This window comes from Sorex araneus, chromosome 6, assembly GCF_027595985.1.
Source record: "Sorex araneus isolate mSorAra2 chromosome 6, mSorAra2.pri, whole genome shotgun sequence".
Lineage (NCBI taxonomy): Eukaryota > Metazoa > Chordata > Mammalia > Eulipotyphla > Soricidae > Sorex > Sorex araneus.
The window spans coordinates 100,005,174-100,027,505 of record NC_073307.1 but is presented as its reverse complement, the minus strand read 5'-3'; the positions used below and the strand labels follow the sequence as shown (position 1 = coordinate 100,027,505).

The 22,332-nt window shown below is 50.5% G+C and overlaps 1 protein-coding gene across 6 annotated transcripts in view; it reads right to left on the bottom strand.

Annotated features, from left to right (window-relative positions):
• Nucleotides 1-22,332, bottom strand: part of PPP6R2 (protein phosphatase 6 regulatory subunit 2) — a 40,546-nt gene that overhangs the window by 12,746 nt on the left and 5,468 nt on the right. For 3 of the 6 annotated variants that reach the window (XM_055143009.1, XM_055143003.1, XM_055143005.1), the window contains exons 2-4: nt 19,330-19,458; nt 10,469-10,711; nt 5,763-5,949 (exon numbers count right to left, since the gene is read on the bottom strand). In XM_055143009.1, coding sequence (XP_054998984.1) covers nt 5,763-5,949; nt 10,469-10,695 — 414 coding nt within the window. In that variant the 5' untranslated portion in view covers nt 10,696-10,711; nt 19,330-19,458. Of the gene's footprint in view, nt 1-5,762; nt 5,950-10,468; nt 10,712-19,326; nt 19,459-22,332 lie in introns of all 6 variants that reach the window. The other 3 variants (XM_055143004.1, XM_055143007.1, XM_055143006.1) reach the window with 3 other exon arrangements.

Below are 22,332 nucleotides of genomic sequence, written 5' to 3'. Positions count from 1 at the left end.
ACCTGCAGACTCCAGGGTCAGAGGGCACAGGGACGGGCTGACAGAGAGGTGTTCGGTGGCTTCAGAGTGCCAACCAGGTGAGGCTTGGAATGGGCTCCACACCAGCACCAAGGGGCTCAGGCAGGGCCAGGGGAGAGCCTGAACCAAAGCCCTGCCCACTGGTCTCTGCAAGTCCAGAATGGCACATGGTGCAGGGCCGGCTTCCTCCTGGTTGCTGGGTGAGGTGGGCACCTGGGGACAGAGGAGTGCCATGCGGCTGGGCCTTGGCCACATGCTACTGAGATGGGGAAGCAGAGCAGTGGGAGAAGAGAAAAGGGCAGTGGGAGGGGACCCTCAGTCTGGGAGTGGGGTCCGTGGTACAGTACATGTTCAGCCTGTGCAAGACCTGGGCCCCATCCTGGCAACCCACTCTCCCTCAAAGACACCAACTCCTACAGAGATGATCACAAACAGAGTAGGTTCAGATAATAACATCAGCCACACAACCAAGAGGATCACTACGGACCCTGCAGATTAAAAATAAACTATTATGGGGCAGGAGCGATAGTACAGCAGGTATGGTGGTTTGCCTTGCACGCGGCCGACCCGGGTTTGATCCCCGGCACCCCATATGGTCCCCTGAGCACCGCCAGGAATGATTCCTGTGTGCAGAGCCAGGAGTAACTTCTGAGCATAGCTGGGTATGACCCAAAAAGAAAAAAAAATATGAATTACTTCATACCAACTCATGCAAATACAGAAAAATGGATAATTTCCACGAAAAGTACATTTACCTGAACTGAAAGACACAAAATATAAACAGCTCTAGAGTATAAAGAGAAACAAAATCTGCACTGAGAGCCAAAAACTCTCGGCTATGAAAGCCTTGCTAACTGGACCAATTATTTTAAAAAATGTTAGTCGGGGGCCGGAGCAATAGTATAGCAGGTAGAACTCTTGACTTGCACACAGCTTACCCAGTTCAATCCCCTGGCACCTCATGTGGATCCCAGAGCTTGCCAGGAGTGATTCCTGGGTGCAGAGCACTGCTGTGTGGCCCCAAAACAAACAAACATAAAAACCTTAATGCTGATCTGTGGCTTCCAGGTCACAGAGTGGATATACCTATTGTCGCTAAGTCCATCACACCTTGATTCCAAGAATGTGAGGGATCATAGCAGGAAACTAGAAGGCAACAGATAAAGACACTCCACAACACAAAAGCAAAGCGCAGCAATGGGGCAGAGCCTTAAAGCTCCTGTCTCCAAGCACACGGTCACGGGCTCCAGCCCCCAGTGTCCACGTGTGCTAAGCATGAACCCAGCAGCTCTACTGTCTTCAATCCCTAGCCTCACCCAGCCAGGTGGATGTGTCTACCCCCAAAGGGGTGTGACCCTGAGCAAGCCCTGCAGCCGTGATGTGCAACGCTTGGTAAGCATCAAGAGCTCTGCAGCTCACTGTGGGCTTCAGCTACGAGGGGACCCATAAGCATGTGACTGAAGGCTATAGCCCTCTGTGAGCAGTGCGGCTGGGCACTGCTACCAGGTCCATAGACCAGCAAACAGCAGCACCATTATAGGACTTTGTGCAGAATCCACAGCCAGGTATGCACAACCCAATCATAGGACCAGCAGCAGAGAGGGAGGCAGGGAGGGGGTAAGAAAAAACACTCAGGGGCTGGAGAGCCAGCATAGCAGGTAGGGTGCTTGCCTTGCACACGCCCAGCCCAGAGTTGATTTCTGGCATCCCATATGATCCCTCAAGCACTTTCACGAGTAATTCCTGAGCACTGCTGGGTGTGACCCCAAAAACTAAAGAAAAAAATACTAAACCAAAATCAAACTGGTGGAACCCAGAAACACCTCCAAGGCTGCTCTAATGTTAGAAAGGCAATTCAGGGCCATGTTAGTACAGGGCTAGGGTGCAGCTGAGTAGGTTCGATTCCCCACATCACAAGCATTATCAGTGTTCACCCTGGAGACCCTAGCACTGAGGGTACAACCTGAGACCCTGGCACTGAGGGTACACATTACAGACCCCGGCACTGAGGGTACACCCCAAGACCCTGGCACTGAAGATACACCCTAGAGACTTGAACAGTAGGGCAGCTTGGCAGTCACAGTGTACCAGAGAGGCGTGAGCTGGGACATTGAAGGCTACAGCGGAGCAGACATAGGAATTATTTAAGAGTTTTGCTGTCACTGACCCCTGTGATCAGGACATGGAGAGACACAGTGTGACTGAAACCAGTGAGAGACACAGAGGGAGAGTGTCACTGAACATTATAACTGGTACATGGAGGGACACAGTGCCACTGAACCTTATGACCACGACATGGAGGGAAATGGTGTGAGTGGACTCTGAGAGCCAGTCTGAGAGACACAGTGTGACTGGGTCACGTGACCAGGACATGGAGGGACACAGAGTGACTGAGATTTGTGACTGGGATATATGGGAACATAGAGTAACTGAACAATAACCAAGACACAGAAGGACACAGTGACACGAAGCCCTCTGACCGGGACATGCAGGGACACTGTGTAACTGAGTTGTGTGAGACAGGACAGGGAAAGGCACCGCACAACAGACAGCAGCAGCAAGAGCTGGAGCCCTGAGGCCAGTACAGTGGGGAGGGCGCTTGCCTTGCTTCAAACCCAGGTTTGATCCCCAGTATCCCACAGGGTCCCCTGAGCACTGAAAGGATTGATCCTGAGTACAGGGCCAGTGGTCACCCCTGAGCACTGCCGGGTGACCCCTGAGGGCTAGAGTGTCATGAGCAGGGCATGGGAAGCCCAGACTACTTTCTGACAATATAAAGTCACAGACAAGCAAAGTGGCAGTGGTTGTTTTCATTGTCAAAAACAGGTGCAGAACGGGGTTGGCCTGGGGTCTCAGTTTGGCAACCGCAAGGTCTGAGTTTGGGTGGGTCTTTTTGAGGGGTGGGTTGGGGGAAAGGGGCCCAGGGGGGAGTGGCAGTTGACAAACTCATTAAAATGCATTACCTCTCGGGAACAGAGAGAAGGCTCAAAGGGTTGCACATACATGTTGCATATAGGAGTTGAGTCCCAGCATCACCAGCCGCAAGCCCAGAGCACAGAGCTACAAGTGGCCCCTGAGAGCTGCCTGGTATGCTGACCATCAAAAGAAACTGCTCGTTCGGAAATACAGCAGAAACCAGAAGCAGACTCCAGATGCTCCTGAAGCTAATGAGAGGAAGGTCTGCCAGACGGACCACACTGTGTGGCTGTGACCTTTTCAGTGGTGCCACTGCAGACCAAGGGCAGAATCCAGAACATGGCCCAGGGGAGATAGCCATTGCATGACACAGGACAAATGCTAGAGTGTGGCCATATCATTACAGGTTCTGGTTAGGTGCTTACCACCCTAAAGGGAGAATGCAGGACCAGATCCCTAAGCAATAACCACAAGTAGTCCCTAAGCACTGCTGGGTGTGGCCCCAAACTGCTTCTCCACCCCCCCCCAACAACAAAAACATTCTACCCTTACACCACTTCTTTTTGTTTATTTTGAGAGGGGGCAGGTCATATCCAACACTGCTTAGGACTCACTCCTAATCCTAGTTCTGTACTGAGGGTCAGGGATCACTCCTGGGGGACCCTATGGGATACTGGGGATTAAACCTGGGTCAAATGCATGCAAGGCAAGCTCCCTACCCTTTTCAGTGGTGTATGCAAGGCAAGCTCCCTACCCTCTGTACTGTCACTCCAGCTTCACTTCTTTTTTTGTTTGTTTGTTTGGTTTTAGTTTGGGGGCTATTCCCAGTAGTGCCTAGGTCTTACTCCTGGCTCTGCACTCAGGGATTACTCCTGGAATTGCTCAGGGACCATACTTGGTGCCTCACCTAGAAGTGGTGTCTTGTAGGCCACTTCTAAGAATCAACTGCATTTGATTGCAGGAGGGCTGAGGTGATGGACAACTGAGCTTCTAAACCATGATATCCAAAATAATCTCCATGACTTGAATGTAGAGAAATGTTTTTTAACAGAATTAGCAAACAAGCCCAAAATTCCAACAGTCATAAATAAATTATAAACTGGCCTATGTAAAAAAAATCTGAGCCTCTATTCATAAAAGATTATGGGAGTGGGCCAGAGAGATAGTACAGCAAGCAGGGCGCCTGTCTTGCATGCAGCTGACCTGGGATTGATCCCTGGCATCCCATATGGTTCCTGGAGCCTGCCAGGAATGATCCTTGAGTAGATCCAGGAATAAGCCTTGAGCACTGCCAGATGTGGCCCCAAACTAAAAACTAAAATAGGATGAGGTGGGGGAAGAAAAGGGGGGGAGAGAGGGGAGATAATGAAGGGTGGGGTAAAAATGAAAAGACAACCCCCAAATGCATAAACTTCTACAAAATCCAAAGGCCTGTAAAGATGGAGAGTCAGCCTAATAGGAAATAGGCCTTGCCAGTATGTGGTGAAGAAAAAGACACTCTGGGGCTGGAGTAACAGCACAGCGGGTAGGGCGTTTGCCTTGCACGCGGTCGACCCGGGTTCAATTCCCAGCATCCCATATGGTCCCCTGAGCACCGCCAGGGGTAATTCCTGAGTACAGAGCCAGGAGTGACCCCTGTGCATCGCAGGGCGTGAACCAAAAAGAAAAGAAAAAGACACTCTCCTTGCTGGTCAGCAACAGCTGCAGGACACCATACCGGAGAGAGGGGCGAACCGGCCATGTGCCACCACGCAGCTGTTCCTGCTCCACCCTATCAAGCGGACCCAGGAACATTCTGGCCCCAGCCATCGCAGAGTCTAACACCAAGAGCTGGGGTACCCAAACTTATTTGGCTACCACCTATTCCAGTGGAAAATCACTCAAGTGGCCACAGAAATTCACCTTCCTTTCCTTTGTTTTGGTCTGGGCCACACTGGGTGGTATGTGGAGGCTACCAGGGCTCAGCACTCAAAAGTCATTCACTTCGATGCTGGGGACTGAACGAGGCCTCCCACGAGCAAAGATATGCTTAGGCTGCCGAGTGTTCACCAGCCCAGAAATCTCTCTCCAGTGCCCCCCCAATTGCTACTGCCAGCCCCTGGGATAGTTCAGGAGCTCCAGTGCACAATAGCCCTGGATCAACAACTATGAGCTACAAAGATACACTGACAAACACAACAGACAACCACAGAAGGAAAGTAGAGCCTTGAGAGAGACTGGGGGCCCCTCAGAGGACACACAGTGCCAGGGAAAGAACTGGGATTCCCACGTGCAAATCCTGACTCAGTCCACTGAGCTGTCTCTCCATCTCAAAATGGAAACTTCCTAAAATTTTAGTATTTTGGTTTTGGGGCCACACTTGGCAGCTCAGGGCTCACTCTTGGTCTGTGCTCAGGGCTCACACCTGGTGGTCTAAGGGGACCATATGAGTGCCAGGGATCAAACCCAGGTCAGCCAAGTGCAAGGCAAGTGCCTTACCCCACTGTACTATCTCTTTAGCCCCCAAAATGGAATCTTTTTTGGAAGGATAAAAGGACACACCTGGCTTTCTAGGATAGTTCTGTCTGTGAGTGGACTCAGAAAGAACAGCTCCTGCTGCCAACAATGGGGCCACCCACAAGCCTGACTCACTCTCAGGCACGAGGTCAGGGGTGACCCCAGGATAGCTACTGTCTAGGGTCTGCTGCCTCCTGTGGGTGCAGGGATCTGTACTCAGAACCAGGATCAGTTTGTCAAATGTCAACTCACTTGCCTGAAGCTACACTGTGTGCTGCACAGAACACCCTGGGCATTGCAGCCACCTCCCTCAATCAGGGTGGAACACTCACCTGGTCTGTTTTCCTGGCGATGAGATTGCCAATGGTCTTGCTGAAGAAACTGGCCAGCAGAGGGTTGAGTGGTGGCTCGTGATCCAGGAAGTCATAGAGAAGGCCCAGCAGGGCCTCATCCCCTCCCAGGCGATCATTGATCTGCGGCACGTCGCAGGTCAGCAGCTCACAGGCGGTGTTTGGGTACCTACAACAGCAGCCAAGCAACTGGAGGTGAAATTAGACTCAAGTGACTTGCAGGAAGCAGCTTAAATAACCTGGCTCCAAGAAAGCAGGCCCACACACAAGAACGAAACGATGGCAGGGCCAGCCTATGGCTCCAGTGGAGGGGCACAGGCCTAGCACACAGGATCCTCAGGCTTAATCCCACGTGCATGCCTCCAGCCTGGCTGGATATGGTCCCTATTTAAAAAAAAAAAAAGAAGAAAAGGTAAAAGAAAGAAAGATCACTGACAGACTGCAGAGCAGAAAAATGTGACTCTGACCAATAGTTGCTTCTAATCAGTGGAGGCTCAGAAGTTCTTCACCAATCTTTTCTGCTTGGCATGCCCTATCCCAAGACCCTCTTTAAACAGACTCTCTCAGGCATCTGGCTACCTCTGCCTCTGACCTTGGCTGTATCCAATGCCAGGCTCACCTCCTGCTGACACGGTGAGTGAGGAGACCCTGTTCCCCACCACATTCGCTTCCCCTCTCCACAGACGCTCATCCCTGTCTCCGCTCTCGTTCCCAACCCTCTTGTCCCCACATACAAACCAGGACTGATGTGGCTTGTGTCTTGGCAGAAGAAGTGCTGGTGGTGATGAGGAGTCAGACACAATATTGTTCCTGGCCTCACCCTGGAAAACGGGCACAGGAGAGGCAGGTCCATGCAGCAGCTCACTGCCTCCAGGCTAGGGCCGCAGCAGGGTACTCTCCCCTCTCTTCACAGGACAGCTGTACAGTCTCTGGGCCTGGGTCTCCTCCGCACCACAGCCACCTGCCACTCACTATGTACAGCAGCTATGAATCAGAGCAGGGCTCAGCACAGAGCAAGCCTGGGCCAAGGTCAGCTGTTGTGACCCCGCTGTTCCTGGAAGCCACCAAAGGCCCCAGCACTGGGCTTACATGCAGCCAAGGTCATCATGGAAGGCAAGCAGGCCCAAGTCAGAGAGGCCCAAGAGGAAAGAGCTGGGAAGTGCGGCAGACACTGAGTCTGCAGGGAAGAAAAACGGACCCACTTTGGGGGATCCTAGAGGGGCAGGCTTAAGGAAAGGCATAAAGCAAACAGGCCCTACTCAGGGCCAGAGGACAACAGGGGACATCAGACAACAACAGGAACAAGATCTTCATCCTGTGCATGGCTCTAAATCAGAGGAAGATAGAGCCTGGCCTGACCCTCAGAAACATCCTTCTCAGGAAGCAGCAGACAAAAGGTTCTGAGGTACATGGAGGTGCTGGGTGGAGAGCACACGCAGATCCAGGGGGTGTGTAGGAGAAGAGCCTCTTGGCCCTGACTCAGAGTTCCCCAGGGCTCCACTGTGTCCTCGTACTCTGCCCTTGACAGACTATGCTTCCTCACGCTTCCTCGTGGAGGCATATGGGAGCCTGAGTGAGTCCTGGCCCCATCCTGGCTGCCAGCACTCTCCACTCTACCTTCAGGAGTAATAAAGTGACATTCTGGCGTCCACCTGCTGGTTCTCCTGTCTTCTCAAATGGCCCAGAATGCACAGGTCAACTCAGCAGGAGGCTCCTGGGAAAGCCAGGGGTACCTGCACAACCCTGGGTAGCTGCTGCCTCACACAGCCCTGGGGCAAAAGGGTGGGGGGCGGCTTCCCTTCCAGGCATGTGAGGAGACAGTTGCCATCAACCGTGAAAGCCAGGGGTCTGCAGCGCATCACCTCAAAGGAAGATGGGGGTGTCTGAGCAGCAGATTGGTGGGAAGGGGTCTGCCCTGCTGCAGATACGGAGCACCTGAATCAAGACAGGGGCCAGGAGCAGGTTGGACCAGATGAGAACCCAGCACTTGATGGTGTAGGTGGGAAGCCAGAGAGATGTGCTCCAGCTTCCTCTCTGCCCCTTCCACTCACACAGGCCTCGCATGCATGCACTGCTAACACTGACTACCAACAGCTGAGCAGGTGCATGGTCACCACCTGGACCCCCTCCTCCAGAGGCACTGCTGAAGCAGGGCCCCTTCCTTTCCTCCCACCTGGCTTCCCTGATGGTTCTTTGGGGGGTCTGGATTTGGTTTTCTTGTTTGTTTTGTTTTTTCATTTTAATTCTTTTTTATTTTATTGAATCGGGTCTGGATTTGTTAAGCCAGTGCACAGCATGTACTTCCTGAACTGCAATGCTTTTGGCTATTTGGGAAGAAACTGAGTTTGCTAATAAATCTGCTGCTACTTTTGCTGAAAGCCAACACGTGAACAGCTGGACCCAGTTCCTATGTAACCTTGCAGCCTGGTCTGGTTATCTGTGTCTTCTCTTTGAAGAACCATCTTGGCCCTAAAAACTTCTCCCTAAGCCTCCACCTACCCCTGCCTACCCACCCATCCATCCCTCCTTCCCACTTCTTTCCTCAGAACAGAAGCTTGACTTCACTACTTTCCTGAGCAGTTTGAGATGGAACCAGGTCTCATACATGTGAGCCTTCACTCTAATTTGAGCTAACTGCTCCCCACACCCCACACCTCAACTTTAGCTTTTTTTTTTTTCCCCAATTTTTGGGTCATACCCAACGATGCACAGGGATTAACTCCTGGCTCTGCACTCAGGAATAACTCCTGGCGGTGCTCAGGGGACCATGTGGGATGCTGGGAATCGAACCCGGATTGGTCGTGTGCAAGGCAAATGCCCTACCTGCTGTGTTATCGCTCCAGCCCCCACCACACCTCAATTTTAATTAAAATAAGGTTTAATAAACTTTAGGTTTCAGTTTAGGAAGCATTCATTTCTCTCATGCTGTGCACACACTCTCTAAACACTAGGAAGAGGGCAGCTTCACGGGTGCAGCCCAGCCACACCTCTCCCCTCCCAAAGCCATGCTCCTCAACGGGCAGCCCAACTCCCGGCTTCTGAGAACGATACTACACACACACACACACATCCTCGCCCATCAACTTCAGACATTACACAGCATTTCCTGTAATGTAGGTGACTGATTCTCATGGCACCTGCCCTCCACCACAGGCCCTTCCCTCTGTCTCTCCACAAAACATACACCTGTCAGCTCTATCCACGCAACAGGAGCGGGAACACGGCACTGCATGGTCCAGCTGCTGAGCAGGTCTTTATTTTCATTTTTGCTTTGGTTTTTGACTTTTGGGGCTATTTCTGGCTCAGTGTTCAGGTCTCACTCCTGGTGGGGCTCGGAGGACCACATGGGGGGCCAGGGACCAAATCACAGTGGACCACATGGAAGGCCGTCACTGTCCCAAGAGCACTATCTCTCCAGGTCCCTATGGGGCACCCTGGCCCTTTTCCATTCCAACCACTTTTAGCCCGAGGAGTTTAACATGGGTAAGCACTGCAGAAATGCCTCTGGAGAAGTGATAGTGAAGTAGATATTCCATATGGAAGAAACTGAATTTGGTTATACACACTCTTGGGATTCATTACATGGCTGATTTTGAATTTTTGCTTGCTGTATACTTAGAAATTTTTTCCCACTGCCAAATTTTTCATGACCCTCCCCCATTCAGCAGGGTCCCAGTTCACAGTTTTTTGATTTGTTAGTTTGGTTTTTAGGCCACACCCAATACACTCAGAGCTTACTCCTAGTTCTGCCTTAAGGGATCACCTGAAGGGCTCAAGGGACCATATTACAGGGCTTCAGGGGTTGAACCTGGGTCAGCTGCACTGAAGGCCTACTGTATTACATACTGTATTATCTCCCCAGCCTCGTCCACAGCTTTGAAGAGGCTTGAATGCAGTGATCTTTGCTTCCCAGGGGAAGCCTTGCCAGAAGTGCAGCTTTGTTGTGCTCAGCTCTGTGCTCGCTAATTCCAAAGTTCTCTCAGACTCTGGCTCTACGACTCCTGGACCCACCACTGCTCTCAGACAGGAGACAGCCTGTGTTGGCCTGACACGAGGTCCCACAAGCAAGCCCCGGCTCTTCCCTGTGTTCTTGACAAAGGCGCTGCGGGGTTCCAGTTGTACCCATCTCCCCGGGACCAACGACAGGCAGACTTTCAAGAAAGGCCAGACATTCAGCGGGTGCCGGTCACAATTCTCCACCCTGTTCTCAGACACCGAGTGCCGCACCTCATCCTCAGGCATGAAAGCCATTCTGTTGCCATCTGGGCCCTTGGGGACTACGCTGGGCTATCCCTTGCCTGTGGACATCCATGTGCTGATGAAGCTGCGACTCAGCTCCACAGCTGCGGGGGTTCCCCCAGAGAGGCTCCTTCTCCCCAGCACACCCAGGTCTGCTCCAAAGCTGGTCACTGGACCTCCTTGTCCACACGCACCAGCAGCTTAACACGGCACGCACCCCCACCCGCCCGGCCCAGGGGTAGAGATCAGTACCCTCCTGCTGGCGAGCCCCACTGCACCCCGGGCTGCTTCAGAGCAGTTTCAGAGTCCAGGAAAAGTCCCACAGCTCCAGTACTTCCATCAGCCCGTGCATTTCTGGGAGTGGGTACAAGGTATGAGCCCCAGCCCTGGCTGCCCACCGCTGCCCTGCAGCACAGCCTAGTGCTGGCCAGCACCACCTCAGTACATACTTGAAGCGGACCTTCTCGTCCATGTCCAGGGGCGGGTCACGCGTGACGAGGCTCACCAGCTCCTCCATACACTGCGGCCGGCACAGGAAGTCCAGCAGCTTCCGGTTCTGAGCCTTGCACTCCTGCAGGATGTCATCCTCGTCCATCAGTTCATGCAGGGTCACGTCCTCCTTATCCAGCAGCTTGTCCACATGGGACGTGGTGTTCAAGTCAAATTTCCAGAACATGGTGGCGGCCACAGAACTGCAGGCAAAGGCAGAGGGTCACTTTTCCCCCTGTGACAATGCACCCAGAGTTCACCCAGGCTGACTGGAGAGTGTCCTTGTCAGGGGACACTTCCCAGATCCCCATTACCCTTGGGTAGACCCACGCCAGCATCTGTGTGATCCTGGGTTACAACACGTCATCCCAAACAAGTTAGTGACTTACAGGTCACCACCCCCACCCCCAACAGCAGCATCTGAGTGACACTGGGCACCTCTCCCAGAAACTTCTGGACCATGAAAATCTTAGTTTTTAGCATACCAAATCCCTGACTGGAGAGCGAGGGCTGCCCCCTAGATCAATCCTGAGAGCAAAGGGCCCTGTGCATAGCTTCTTCTGGGGACTTCTCACCCCAGGGCCAGGGGCCAGGGACCCAGCAACAGTGGGTCAGCTGACTGACCCGAGCAGCTGTGCTTTACCACTGAGCCCTGACTCAAATGCAGCCCTCACCCCTGCCAGCCTGCTTACTGTCAGGACCACACCCTTGCCAGACTGCTCCCTGCAGGGGCCCACCCCTGCCAACCTGCTCAGTGCCAGAGCCACACCCCTACCCGCTTGCTCATAGCTGGGACTCTCCAAGGCTGCGCCCAGGCTCTGCTCACAACACACTTCCTCTCCTCAGTCTTCCGAGAGGGCATGCCTGACAGTCACAAGAGAAAACACAGGCTTGCAGGTGGGACTCAACACCGGCCATCTGGGTGATGACCTGAAGCCCCACCACCCCCACCAGGCCTCCGCCTGGAAAACACCAAGGTCACCCTTGAGGTCGCCTCCCATCCTCACACACAAGCTCCCTGGGCTCTGGCCAGGCCATCACTCTTGACCACCCTCCTCTCTGCTGCCCAGTCTACTTCTTTCTGCAGAATGAAAAACAGAACACTGCTACTTTCACTGAGCAAAACCTCTGGTTTCAACATTACAAGGACCATTATTTGCAAGAGGATGGAAACAGCCAGGAATTGTCTTCCCTAGTATTCCAACAACCACACAAACACCGAAGTAGCTGTCTGTGTCTCTGGGATGCAGAGTCCTCACAGCCAGTCAGTCATTCAGAACTGCTGTCCTGCTATACCAAGATCACTTTCCAAATCAGACTTTGCCCTATCTCTCTTCTCGTCTCTGTGCCAACACTCCACCAACTCCAGCTCCCAACACGCACCAGGATACTCTGCACAGAGGTCCCCGGGCACTGTTCTCTGTCCCCAGACCCAAACCTGACTATAAGGAACAGGAGAAGACTCCCCATTTTTCCTCATCAGGGACACCAAAGTACCAAGATTCCCTCGGATGAAGCATATCTTACACTGACATACATCAACATAGCCACACACACTTGTGTGTACACACACGACACACGTCCTCCTGCATGATCACAAACCCTCACACTCACATGTAAGCACACATCTATACATGTGATCTACATACACAGCTGTGTACAACTGCCCCAGCCAGACTCACAACGTCAGAAGTTCTAACTTTCAGTTGCAGAAACTTGGGCTAGTGAGAGAGTATAACTGGCAGGGCATTTGCCTCAAAGTGGCCAACCTGAGTTTGATCCCCAGCATCCCATATGATTCCCCAAACCCCATCAGGAGTGATCCCTGAGTGTAGTCAGGAGTAAGTCCTAAGCACATCTGCAGCCCAAAACCAAAATCAACTGCAGTAACTCCACAGGCAAACACTACCCTCAGTTTTCTTTTGGGTCCCAATACTGTCCCTATTTCCTCTGTGAGAATGAGATGGCTATTTGTGGGGAGTGGCAAGTGAATTCTGACCTGTCAGAAATCATGAATGTTGGGGTCAGGAAAATAGTGCAAGGGTTGAGACAGTTGCCTTACACGTGGGTAACCCAGTTCAACTCTCCAGCACCACATATGGTCCACTGAGCTCTGCCAGGAGTGATCACTAAGCAGAGCCAGGAATAGTCCCTGGGCACTGCTGGGTGTGGCCCAAATGACTACCAGAAGTACTTTTAGTAACAGAAGGCTGTTTCTACATACTCTTCAATGTCTCTCTCAGCCAAACGCCCCAGAAGATCCAAGGGAAAGAGGAGAAGCAGTGGGGACTCCACTTGGTCAAAGTGTTCAGTCCCCACGTCTTACTAATCCCTCTAAGCACTGCCTCTCTTCTTCCTCCTCTCTCCCTTGTCTCCATGCATGCAGCAAAAGAGTGACTGATGGGGATGGGAGCTGTTTGAGGAAATGGCTTTGTCCATTTTCTATTTCATCCCCATAATTTTGAGGGGCACACTTTGAGATTTTTTTTCTCAATTAGATTTTGGGAGCAGAGGTTGGGGGTCACCTGATGATGCTTGGGGGTGATTTCCTGGCTCTGTACTCAGAAGTTATCCCTGGTGATGCTCAAGGGACTGTATACGGTCCTGGAGAACAAAGTGGGATCAGCCACAAGTAACCTTAACCCTTGTATTTTCTCTCCAACCCCTTTTTTTCCCCTTATATTCTTAATCTAGAAGCTTCAGTTATTGGTTTTCCAAATTTTCCTCTTTACTTTTATATTCTCTTACTAAATTTAATTTAGTACTCTTTAATTTCTTCTTTCATCCTTTTTTTTCTACTATAAGTAAGTAAAACTACAAATTTCCCCTTAAGCATGACTTTGGCTGCACCTCACTAAGAGGTCTATAAACTTCTTAATTTTCCCAAACAAGAAGGAAAGAAGGGAAAGAAATAAACTATAATCTACTTTACCTACTTCCCTTAGTTACCTTAATTTCAGAATAGCTTTTTAAATATCCCAAAACAGAAGGCTATAGTCGCAGGCTGGGGTGCCAGTCTAGAGACCATGTGTTGTCAAGGACAGGAACCAGGCTTCCCACACCTGCACTTCCTTACTCCCTTTGAGTGTTTTGGTTTTTGAGCCACACCCGGCGATGCTCAGGCTCGGTACCCAGGGATCACTCCTGGAGGGGCTAGGAGAGAGCCGTAGGTGGTGCTAGTGATCAAACCTGGGTCAACTGTGGGTAAGCCAAGTGCCCTACTCACTGTACCATCTCTCTCATTCTGCAGACACTCCCTCTGAGCTATCTAACCAGGCCCCTGAGAAAAACAGTTCTAGGAAAAACTCACCTCATTACACTTATTTTGTTCCTTTCACCATTACTGAACAGCAGCTGAAAATCTCAACTCACATCATTACCGATAATTGAAGTAAAACAAGGTTACTCTTTAGAATCTTTAATTTACACAGACGGTTTGCCTCCTTTGCTCCTGCCAGTACATTTCACTTTGCCATTAATAAAGAATCTCTCACCCTTCTGTGCTTCCGTCTGCCCGCACATCTCAGGAAATATCCTCACTGGCACTGGTTTAGCTGCAGCTAAAGCCACTGATAAATACACAGGTGGGAGGCACTGACTTAAGCTGACTCAGATATAGATGCACGTTTCTTTTCCAAACTGTTCACACCCAAAACTGCCCACTACTCCCCGCTGCTCTGCAAGCATCAGCTCAGCTGCCCGTGGTGAAGGGCCCTTCCCAGGTGACCAAAGGCCCGTGGTTGACAGCATCCTTATCAGAGATCCCCAGCCCATGAGTCAACTACTGACTGAGTCACCTCTGATATTATACCTGACATTTGGATCCAGCAGCTCAGGGACCCCTCAGCCCTTCACCATGCCCACCACTACCTGGTTGTGGATTTCAATTCAAGTATTCCCAACGTCTACTAGAGTCTTATCCAACAGCCAAACGAAAGGAACTTGAAACTGCTTCTTTATTTACGGTCTCAGGTTAATACAACCATCAGTCAGCAGGTGGATGGCAAATGTTCAGAGAGTTCCATGAACAGAGCCCTGTAGAAATACACATTCCGTGGCAGAGACTGTTGCCCGGAGACCAGAATCTGAAATGTGCCCTTTCCCAGCTAGCTGTCTCTTCTAGACATGAGAGCTGGGCTGGCTGGGTGACCAGTCCCATGTGACTGTGGTTTCCTCACTGAGTCACCAGGCAACAAGCCCAAGCACGGTGGCCAGTGCATTTTGCCTTCAGAGGTCCTATCTGCAAAGAAAGCAAAGAGACAACACCCACCTGCCAGCTGTGGATGAGCTCAGGGTAGGCTGCATGGTTCGGTAGCCCACAGGTATGGGTGGGGCAGGACCAGGAGAGCACAGAGTCAAGACACACAGCCACTGGGTGTGGCCCCAGCCCCCTGCACCCTCTGGCCCCCAAGAAGCAAAAAGAAACAAGAGTGACCATGACTGGTCACATATCATGGCATCACTGATGGAGCTTGAGTGACGGAGCCTATGCACTTTGTAGACAGACGAGCGCCACCCCAAGTGTGGGGTCGCTCTCCCCAAGGAGCAGCTGGACTGAAAGCCAGGCCCCTCTGAAGGGTAGATGCTTCAAATCCTTTTTTTTTTTTTTAAAGAAATATTTTATTGAACCACCGTGAAAACAAGAAAAAAAATACAAAGCTTTCAGGATTAAGTCACAGTCAAATACTGATTAAACCACCATCCCTTCACCAGTGCACCCGTTCCACCACCAAGAACCCCAATACACCCCCCTCCCACCCCACCCCCCATCTAAGTAGCTAATGATATTCCCATTATTCTCTCTATATATTGAGTACATTTCATATTTCCATACAGAACTCACTATTGTTGATTGGAAATTTTCCCCAACAATCAGGCCTGCTGAATAAGCATCATCTAATAATTTCTCTTCCTTGGTAAAAGTGAAGACTTTGAGTCCGCGCGGCCGCTATTGCGGCCGCGCGGTTTTGGGTTTCTAATATTTTAGCTCAGTTCACAGTCAAAATGGATGGCTGCAAGAATCTGCTCTGGTGCCAAAATGGGTTAGGAGACCTCAGGATCACAGTCAGTAGGCGCGGAGGCTCTGCTTCTCGTGCCGCGGCTCTTGGTTCATCTCTGGGCGGAAGGCGCGCCGGGAACACCTCCCCTCCCAGGATCACCTACAGGCTACGTCACTAAAGAAAGTCCTACCTCCTGGTGGAGGGGTCTTAGAGGGTGGCTCTCACCGCGTGGCTGCTGCCGCTGCCGCCATTTTCGCTCAGAAAAATGGGGTGGAGAGGGAAAAAAATCCCTCCCCGGGCTGCACGAGGTTGTAGTTCAGTTCACAGTCAAAATGCATGGCTGCAAGAATCTGCTCTGGTGCCAAAATGGGTTAGGAGACCTCAGGATCACAGTCAGTAGGCGCGGAGGCTCTGCTTCTCATGCCGCGGCTCTTGGTTCATCCGCTTCAAATCCTTTTATCCCACGCAACACCCGCCCACTCAAGTCTGTGAAGATCCAGAACAGGCCACCAACTTTGAGGGTCCACTGGCAACACTAGGAGAAGCCCCTGGCCCTAACCTAGGTCTGGCACACAGCAGCTCTCTGGGTTTGTCAAACTGGCTAGCAAGGGGATATGCTGACTGCTGCTACCGAGCAGGACAAAGTGCTTGGTGGGCAAACAAGAGGTCCAGGTGCGATCCCCAGCAGGAAAAAAAAAGGAGGGGTCGGGGCCTGTTCCCAGAGTTGAGGGCACAGGGGAGGACCAGGCTGGGCCACCCTTCCCCACTGCACAGCCGGGCCTGGGACCCACAGACAGTGTCCACATGCCCCTATCACCCCACCCACCGCTACCACAGCCTTTGGTGGTTCCTTGGCTTCTTGGCAGCGTGGTCTGTGACCAAGCTCAGGGGAGGGGGGAGGGCGGGCCCTGGGTTCTCCTGCCCTCTGAGAGCCTGTGGGAAGCTGCCCTGCCCCACTCTGTGTCACTGCTCCTTAGAGCTCCTGTGGCAGTAGCCGGAACTCTCCCAAGGACTGTATAATTGAAGCAAGCTTTGGGTTTGTTTGTTTAGTTTGAGGTGGCTCATCTGGTACCAGGAATGGAGCTCAGGCATCCCCCATGCAAGACCTGTGCTCCAGCACTCTAGCCTATCTCCTGGGCTCATCAGGCATGTTCTTTTCCTTTTGAGCCACGCCCCACAGTGCTCAGGGCTTCTTCCCAGATCCATGCTCAGGAATCACTCCTGATGAGGCTCAGGAGATTCTATGGTGCTGCAGACTGGACCTTGGTCAACAGTTTACAAGACTTTACCTGTGCACACTCTCTGGTCCCATCAACAAGCTTCTCCACCTCCCTGAACTTTAGCTCTTTTACCTATAAATGAACCCACTTTCCTCAAAAGGCCTTAGGAGTTAAGTAAGGGATCTGGTTTGGACTGAGTCTCAGCGAAGGCCGGAATCCACTGAACGAACAAAGGAAGGCCAGGAGGTGGCAGAGTCAGACTCCCCCAGAGTTCATTCCTCACACAAGCCCAGCTGTGGCACTCACTCTCCTGCTTCCTAGGGGGCTGCATGGCTTAAGCACAGCAGGCAGCAGGCACAGAGGCACTGATGGTCACAACAATAAAAGGAAGGTGAGTGGAAGGGCCCAGCCTCAGAGCAGCAGCCAGGCAACCCCTCACGGGCTGGCTGAAGCACCTTTCTGATCACACCCGTGCAAAAAGAGGGAAGAGATGGCCACTCTACCATCACATGGCAGTTTTCAGCCTAGAACTGTGTAGTTGGGAGAATGACGTCAGTCACATCCCTCCCACATCACACCACACAACCACATGCACACACTGCACACCCCACATACATCACACACACAATATCATATATACAAACTATACACATACCACACACTGTACACCCTGCACATCACACACAATACCATACACACACACTATACACATACCACATGCACACACGCTGCATACCCCACATACATCACACACAAAATATATCATATGCACAAACTAAACACACCACACACCCCACATATCATACCACACACCATATACACATTATACATACTACACACACTGCACACCTTGCACATTACACACACCATATACATTTCACATACTCATTACACACCATAAACCACACACACTACACCCCATACATACACCACACACCACATACATACCATACTTATATCACACACAAACCATATACAATCCACACACACAATCCACAAGCCATGTATATACACATCACACAAACTATACCTATACCACACACTGAGAACACACACATATAAACAGCATACATATCACACACATGTGCCACACAGGATTATGTGGGCTAGAGAGAGATCTAAACAGGCTGAGTGCAAGCAAAGCACACTTTGCATGCAGGAGATCCAGATTCAATCTGTGATACTTGTTCTCCCAAGTACTGCCAAGAGTGACTCCCAAGTACAAAGCCAGGAGTAGCTTCTGAGCACTGACAGGGGTAGACCCCCCCAAGAAATTAAGATTTTCAAATCCTGCATATATCATATCTGACAAATGTTCAATATTTGTATGCCTTGAGCATTTAAGTATGCTTATTCATAAGGAACTCCAAGTGAGTTTTCTGACTCAAAGTCCATCTTTGCTGAGAATTAGCCTCTGGAAATATGAAGACTTCCAGTGAGCACACTTTCCTCTGAAGAGGATTTATAGTCACCAGCAAAAGCAAAGATGTGCTATTACAATGCTCACTAGCTTTTTCACTTCTTCTTTTCTTCATTTCTTCTTTTCTTCTTCTTTTCATTTTTTGATGGCCTTTTCAGAGCTAATTACTGAAAGACCAACATGCAGACAAGAAATAGTATCTTTTCTCTTCATTCTCATCAGTGGAAAACTAATTATCAAATGTTTCCTTGTTAATAGGGCTGTATTCTTGGGGGATAAACTCCAACAAGAATAGGGAGTTTTGTGTTGAAACTCCAACAACAATAGTGAGTTTTGTGTTGAAATATGGAATGTAATCAAGGTAAAGAGAAAATGAAGTGAAATTTATCAGTTATGCGGGGGTGGGGGGTGGGGGGCTGGGGGCTGGGGGGTGGGGGGTGGGAGGTATACTGTTTTTTTTTTCCTTTCTTTTTTTGGTGGTGGAATATGGGCACCGGTGAAAGGACGGGTGTTTGAGCATTGTATAACTGAGACATAAGCCTGAGAACTTTGTAACTTTCCACATGGTGATTCAATAAAATAAATTAAAAAAAAAAAAGAGAAAGAAATAGTATCTTTTGTGAACCAAAGCTGGAGAGGCAATGTCACTGGCACCATATGTCCCCCAGCATCACCAGGTACAGTCTTGGAGGCCCCTGAGCACTGTTGGGGTGGCCCAGGACCTGCCAAAAATTGTTAGGAGGCGTTCACAGGCCTCCTAAGCACCCTCCCAATGCTGGCATAATCCAACATGTATCACTGACCCAAGCGCACCCATCACTGCTGAGAGCAAGGGTGTCCCTTCCCTCCAACAGGAGTGCACCACACAGAGGCCTAGGCACACACAGAATAGAAGCAGCTCCTGTGGGCAAGCACGGCCTTGCCTCTCCAACACAGCCCACAGTGCATCCAACAGGCAGGCAACTGTCGCTCACTACTGCGGAATATACCTTGTCTTGGACAGACCAAGCAATCTCTCCATCACACAGCATCTCAAAACCAGACTAAAAATCCCACCTTTATCCTGAAAACCAAATGTTCATGTCGGCTCTCATCCATCTTCACACTCCCCCTGACACAGCACAATCACAGGAATGACATGACATGACAGAGCAGATGCAGAGAAGAAAGTATCTCACCACCTTCTATGGCAACTTCTTGTTGAAACCTTGTATTCAGGCAAAACAGAACAACATCTGGGGTTGTTTCCTGGATATATGCAACTTGAAAAAAATTATTTCCATTCAGCAGAAGATTTAGAGTCTCTTCACCTAAAAAAATAAAAGGAAAATTCTAATTTTAAGTTGTGTCTTTATAAAGTTAATTTATCAAGGCAGTGGGGAAAAGAAAAACAAAAATCAATAGCTGGTTGTCAGAGTGATAGTGCAGGGGTTAAGGCACTTGCCTTGCACACGGCCAACTGAGGTTTGATCCCAGGTACCACACAGAGTCCTCCCCACCCCTGCAAGGAATGATCCCTGAGTGCAGAGTCAGGAATAAGCCCTAGGCACTGCCAGGTGAGGTCCCTAAACAAAAAGACAATAGCTTTACTTAGTATCCAAATCATCAGAAAGTTTCCTGATTGAAAAACTAAAAACTCCTATCTTGGTTTGTTCTGGAGAGCAGAGTTATACATCCATTACACAGCTGGCTCACTAGCTCCTGAATGGAAATGCAAAGAGAGGAGAAGGGTCTCTATAGATACTATCAACCAACATGAAAGGTCTGCCCATCTTGGAGATGGCATGGCTCATTGCAAATCCATCACAATTCCTATAAGGAAAGTGACCTCCACAGACCAGTCTCAAGATGAATGAGTTTCTTAGTGGAACGACCAGCTCCAAGGTCTGTAGTAAGAACCAGAACAAGTGAGAGCCAGAAAGGTGGTTAGGGGGCAGGGCCCTGCCCTGCATGTATATGGTGCTGAGGTCCATCCCCAGCACTGAAAAAAATAAACACAACAGGGATGGGTGTCAGGAGAGTATTTCGAAGGCTCTGCATGTGCGAGGCCCGGTCACCCCACCTGCAGATAGCATCCCCAAAAAAGACAAGGTCATGGGATCAGCTAGAAAAGGTGTCTGGGAGTTTCAGGTGATTGTGACCATGACAGGCATCACCTGAGATGAAGGTGAAGCCTTGCAGTTCTGAGCACAGTAGCAAGATTTTATTGGGGCTGGGGTGATAGTACAGTGGGTAGGGAATTTGTCTTGCATGCGGCCAATCTGGGTTCAATCCCCAGCATCCTATATGGGTGCACCACCAGGAGTAACTGCCAGGTCTGACCCAAAACGAAAAAAAAAAAAAACTCACTTTATAGAGACATAACTATGCTTGAGATAAGTCTTCAGGAATTTTCTTTGAAAATACTCCACCAAGAAACCAGAGAGACTATACAGAGGTACTTGTCTTGCATGTGGCCCACTGGTTCCATGCACAGCAAAAGGTCCCCTGTGCCCCACCAGAAGCCATCCCTGAGTGCAGAACCAGGAGTAAACCCAGAGCACTGTTGGATGTGGCACCAAAACAAACTAGCCCCACAGGAACATATTAATTTGATCTGAATACATATGTATAGAACATAGTCATATTTAATTCTAGTCATATTCTAAATTGGTACTGAACTGTCACATCACAGTTCCTTCTCACAAAACTTAAAAGACTCACCAGAGTCCAACTGTTTCCAATTGAACCGATCCTAGAACAAAGGTTATGACTATTTATAGTGACACAAAGATAGCCAACATCCAACAAGATAAAATTCACAATGTCTTGGCATCTAATCAAAAATTACCAGGCATGCAAGTGAGCAAGAAAATATGAAGCAGTGTGATGAGAAAAATCAAACAAAACAATCCCAGACATGACAAATGATTAAATCAGCAGGCAGGGCAATTTAAACAGTTGTTTACAACTGCATTCCACGTTCAAAGACTGACAAGAAACTTCCAGCATGTTCAGAAGCCAAGAGACAGCACTATACACTAAGCATCTGTTATGCGTGGTAGAGGCCAGGCTCAATCCCTGGCACTGCAAGGGCCCTTCAGGGCCCCGGAAGCGACCCCTCGAGAGCCAGTCACAAGCAGCTCTTTAGACCACTGGGTGAGGCCACAAACAGAACTAGACACGCTGCATGGAGATGTGAGAGACACAGATTCAAACAGCACCCCAGGAACATGCTGAATCCTCAGGAGGCAGAGACGAGGGAAGGGGCCGCAGCACTCAACTGCATGTGCTTTTTCAAGCTCTCGGGGTGCTCTCCAGTCTGCCTGTCACTTGGGTTTTTACTGAACTCTCCCCTGCCCCATGCTGCTGCTGTCCCAGTAGGGAGGCACAGCTGGCTGCAGAGCACAGGCTACTAGGCAGATCCCAAAGCAATCTCGGCCACAGCCTGAGGATCATGCTGGACAATGTGGGCAGACCTGGTCAGACCTGTGGGCTCAGAGCAGTACCCCAGCCACATCCCGGGGCCCTTGCTGAGAACTCCTGAGAGAATCCTGTTATAATAATCAGTGACAGCTGTCCTAGGTCAGCTACTGCGCGTGGGCCCAGCAGCTGCTGCCCCAGAGCTTCCCAAATAAACCATTTTCCAGAAGAGGCAGCAGCATAGCCAGAGGCTTCCCTGCTGACCCGTCCCATATCTGGAGCATGGAGCAGCGCCCTCCCACCGTCAAGAGCTATAAGTTGTCGCCGGAAGGAACTCTGTCCCCTGATGACCCTCAGGAGAACAGAGTAAAGGGCTGGAGCAATAGTACAGCGGGTGGGGCATTTGCCTTGCACACGGCCGACCCGGGTTCAATTCCCAGCATCCCATATGGTGCCCCCAAAACTGCCAGGAGTAATTCCTGAGTGGAGAGTCAGGAGTAACCCCTGAGCATCGCCCGATGTGATGGCGATGGAAAAAAAGGAAAAAAGGGAAATAAAAGGAAAAAAAAAAAGAGCAGAATTGACAGCGCCCCCAGCAGACTCTACAATCAGCTTCCTCCCAGGCCCCGGAAACGCCTGGGCCCTACATTCTCCCCATCAGCAAGTTTGTGGAGGCAGAGTTTTAAATAAATGAGTTTCTTGCTTCCATTACTTCCTGCAAGTGACAAACTTCCCTTTTACCTCAAAAACACAACGAGATAAAAAATGAAGGCTGTGGGCCG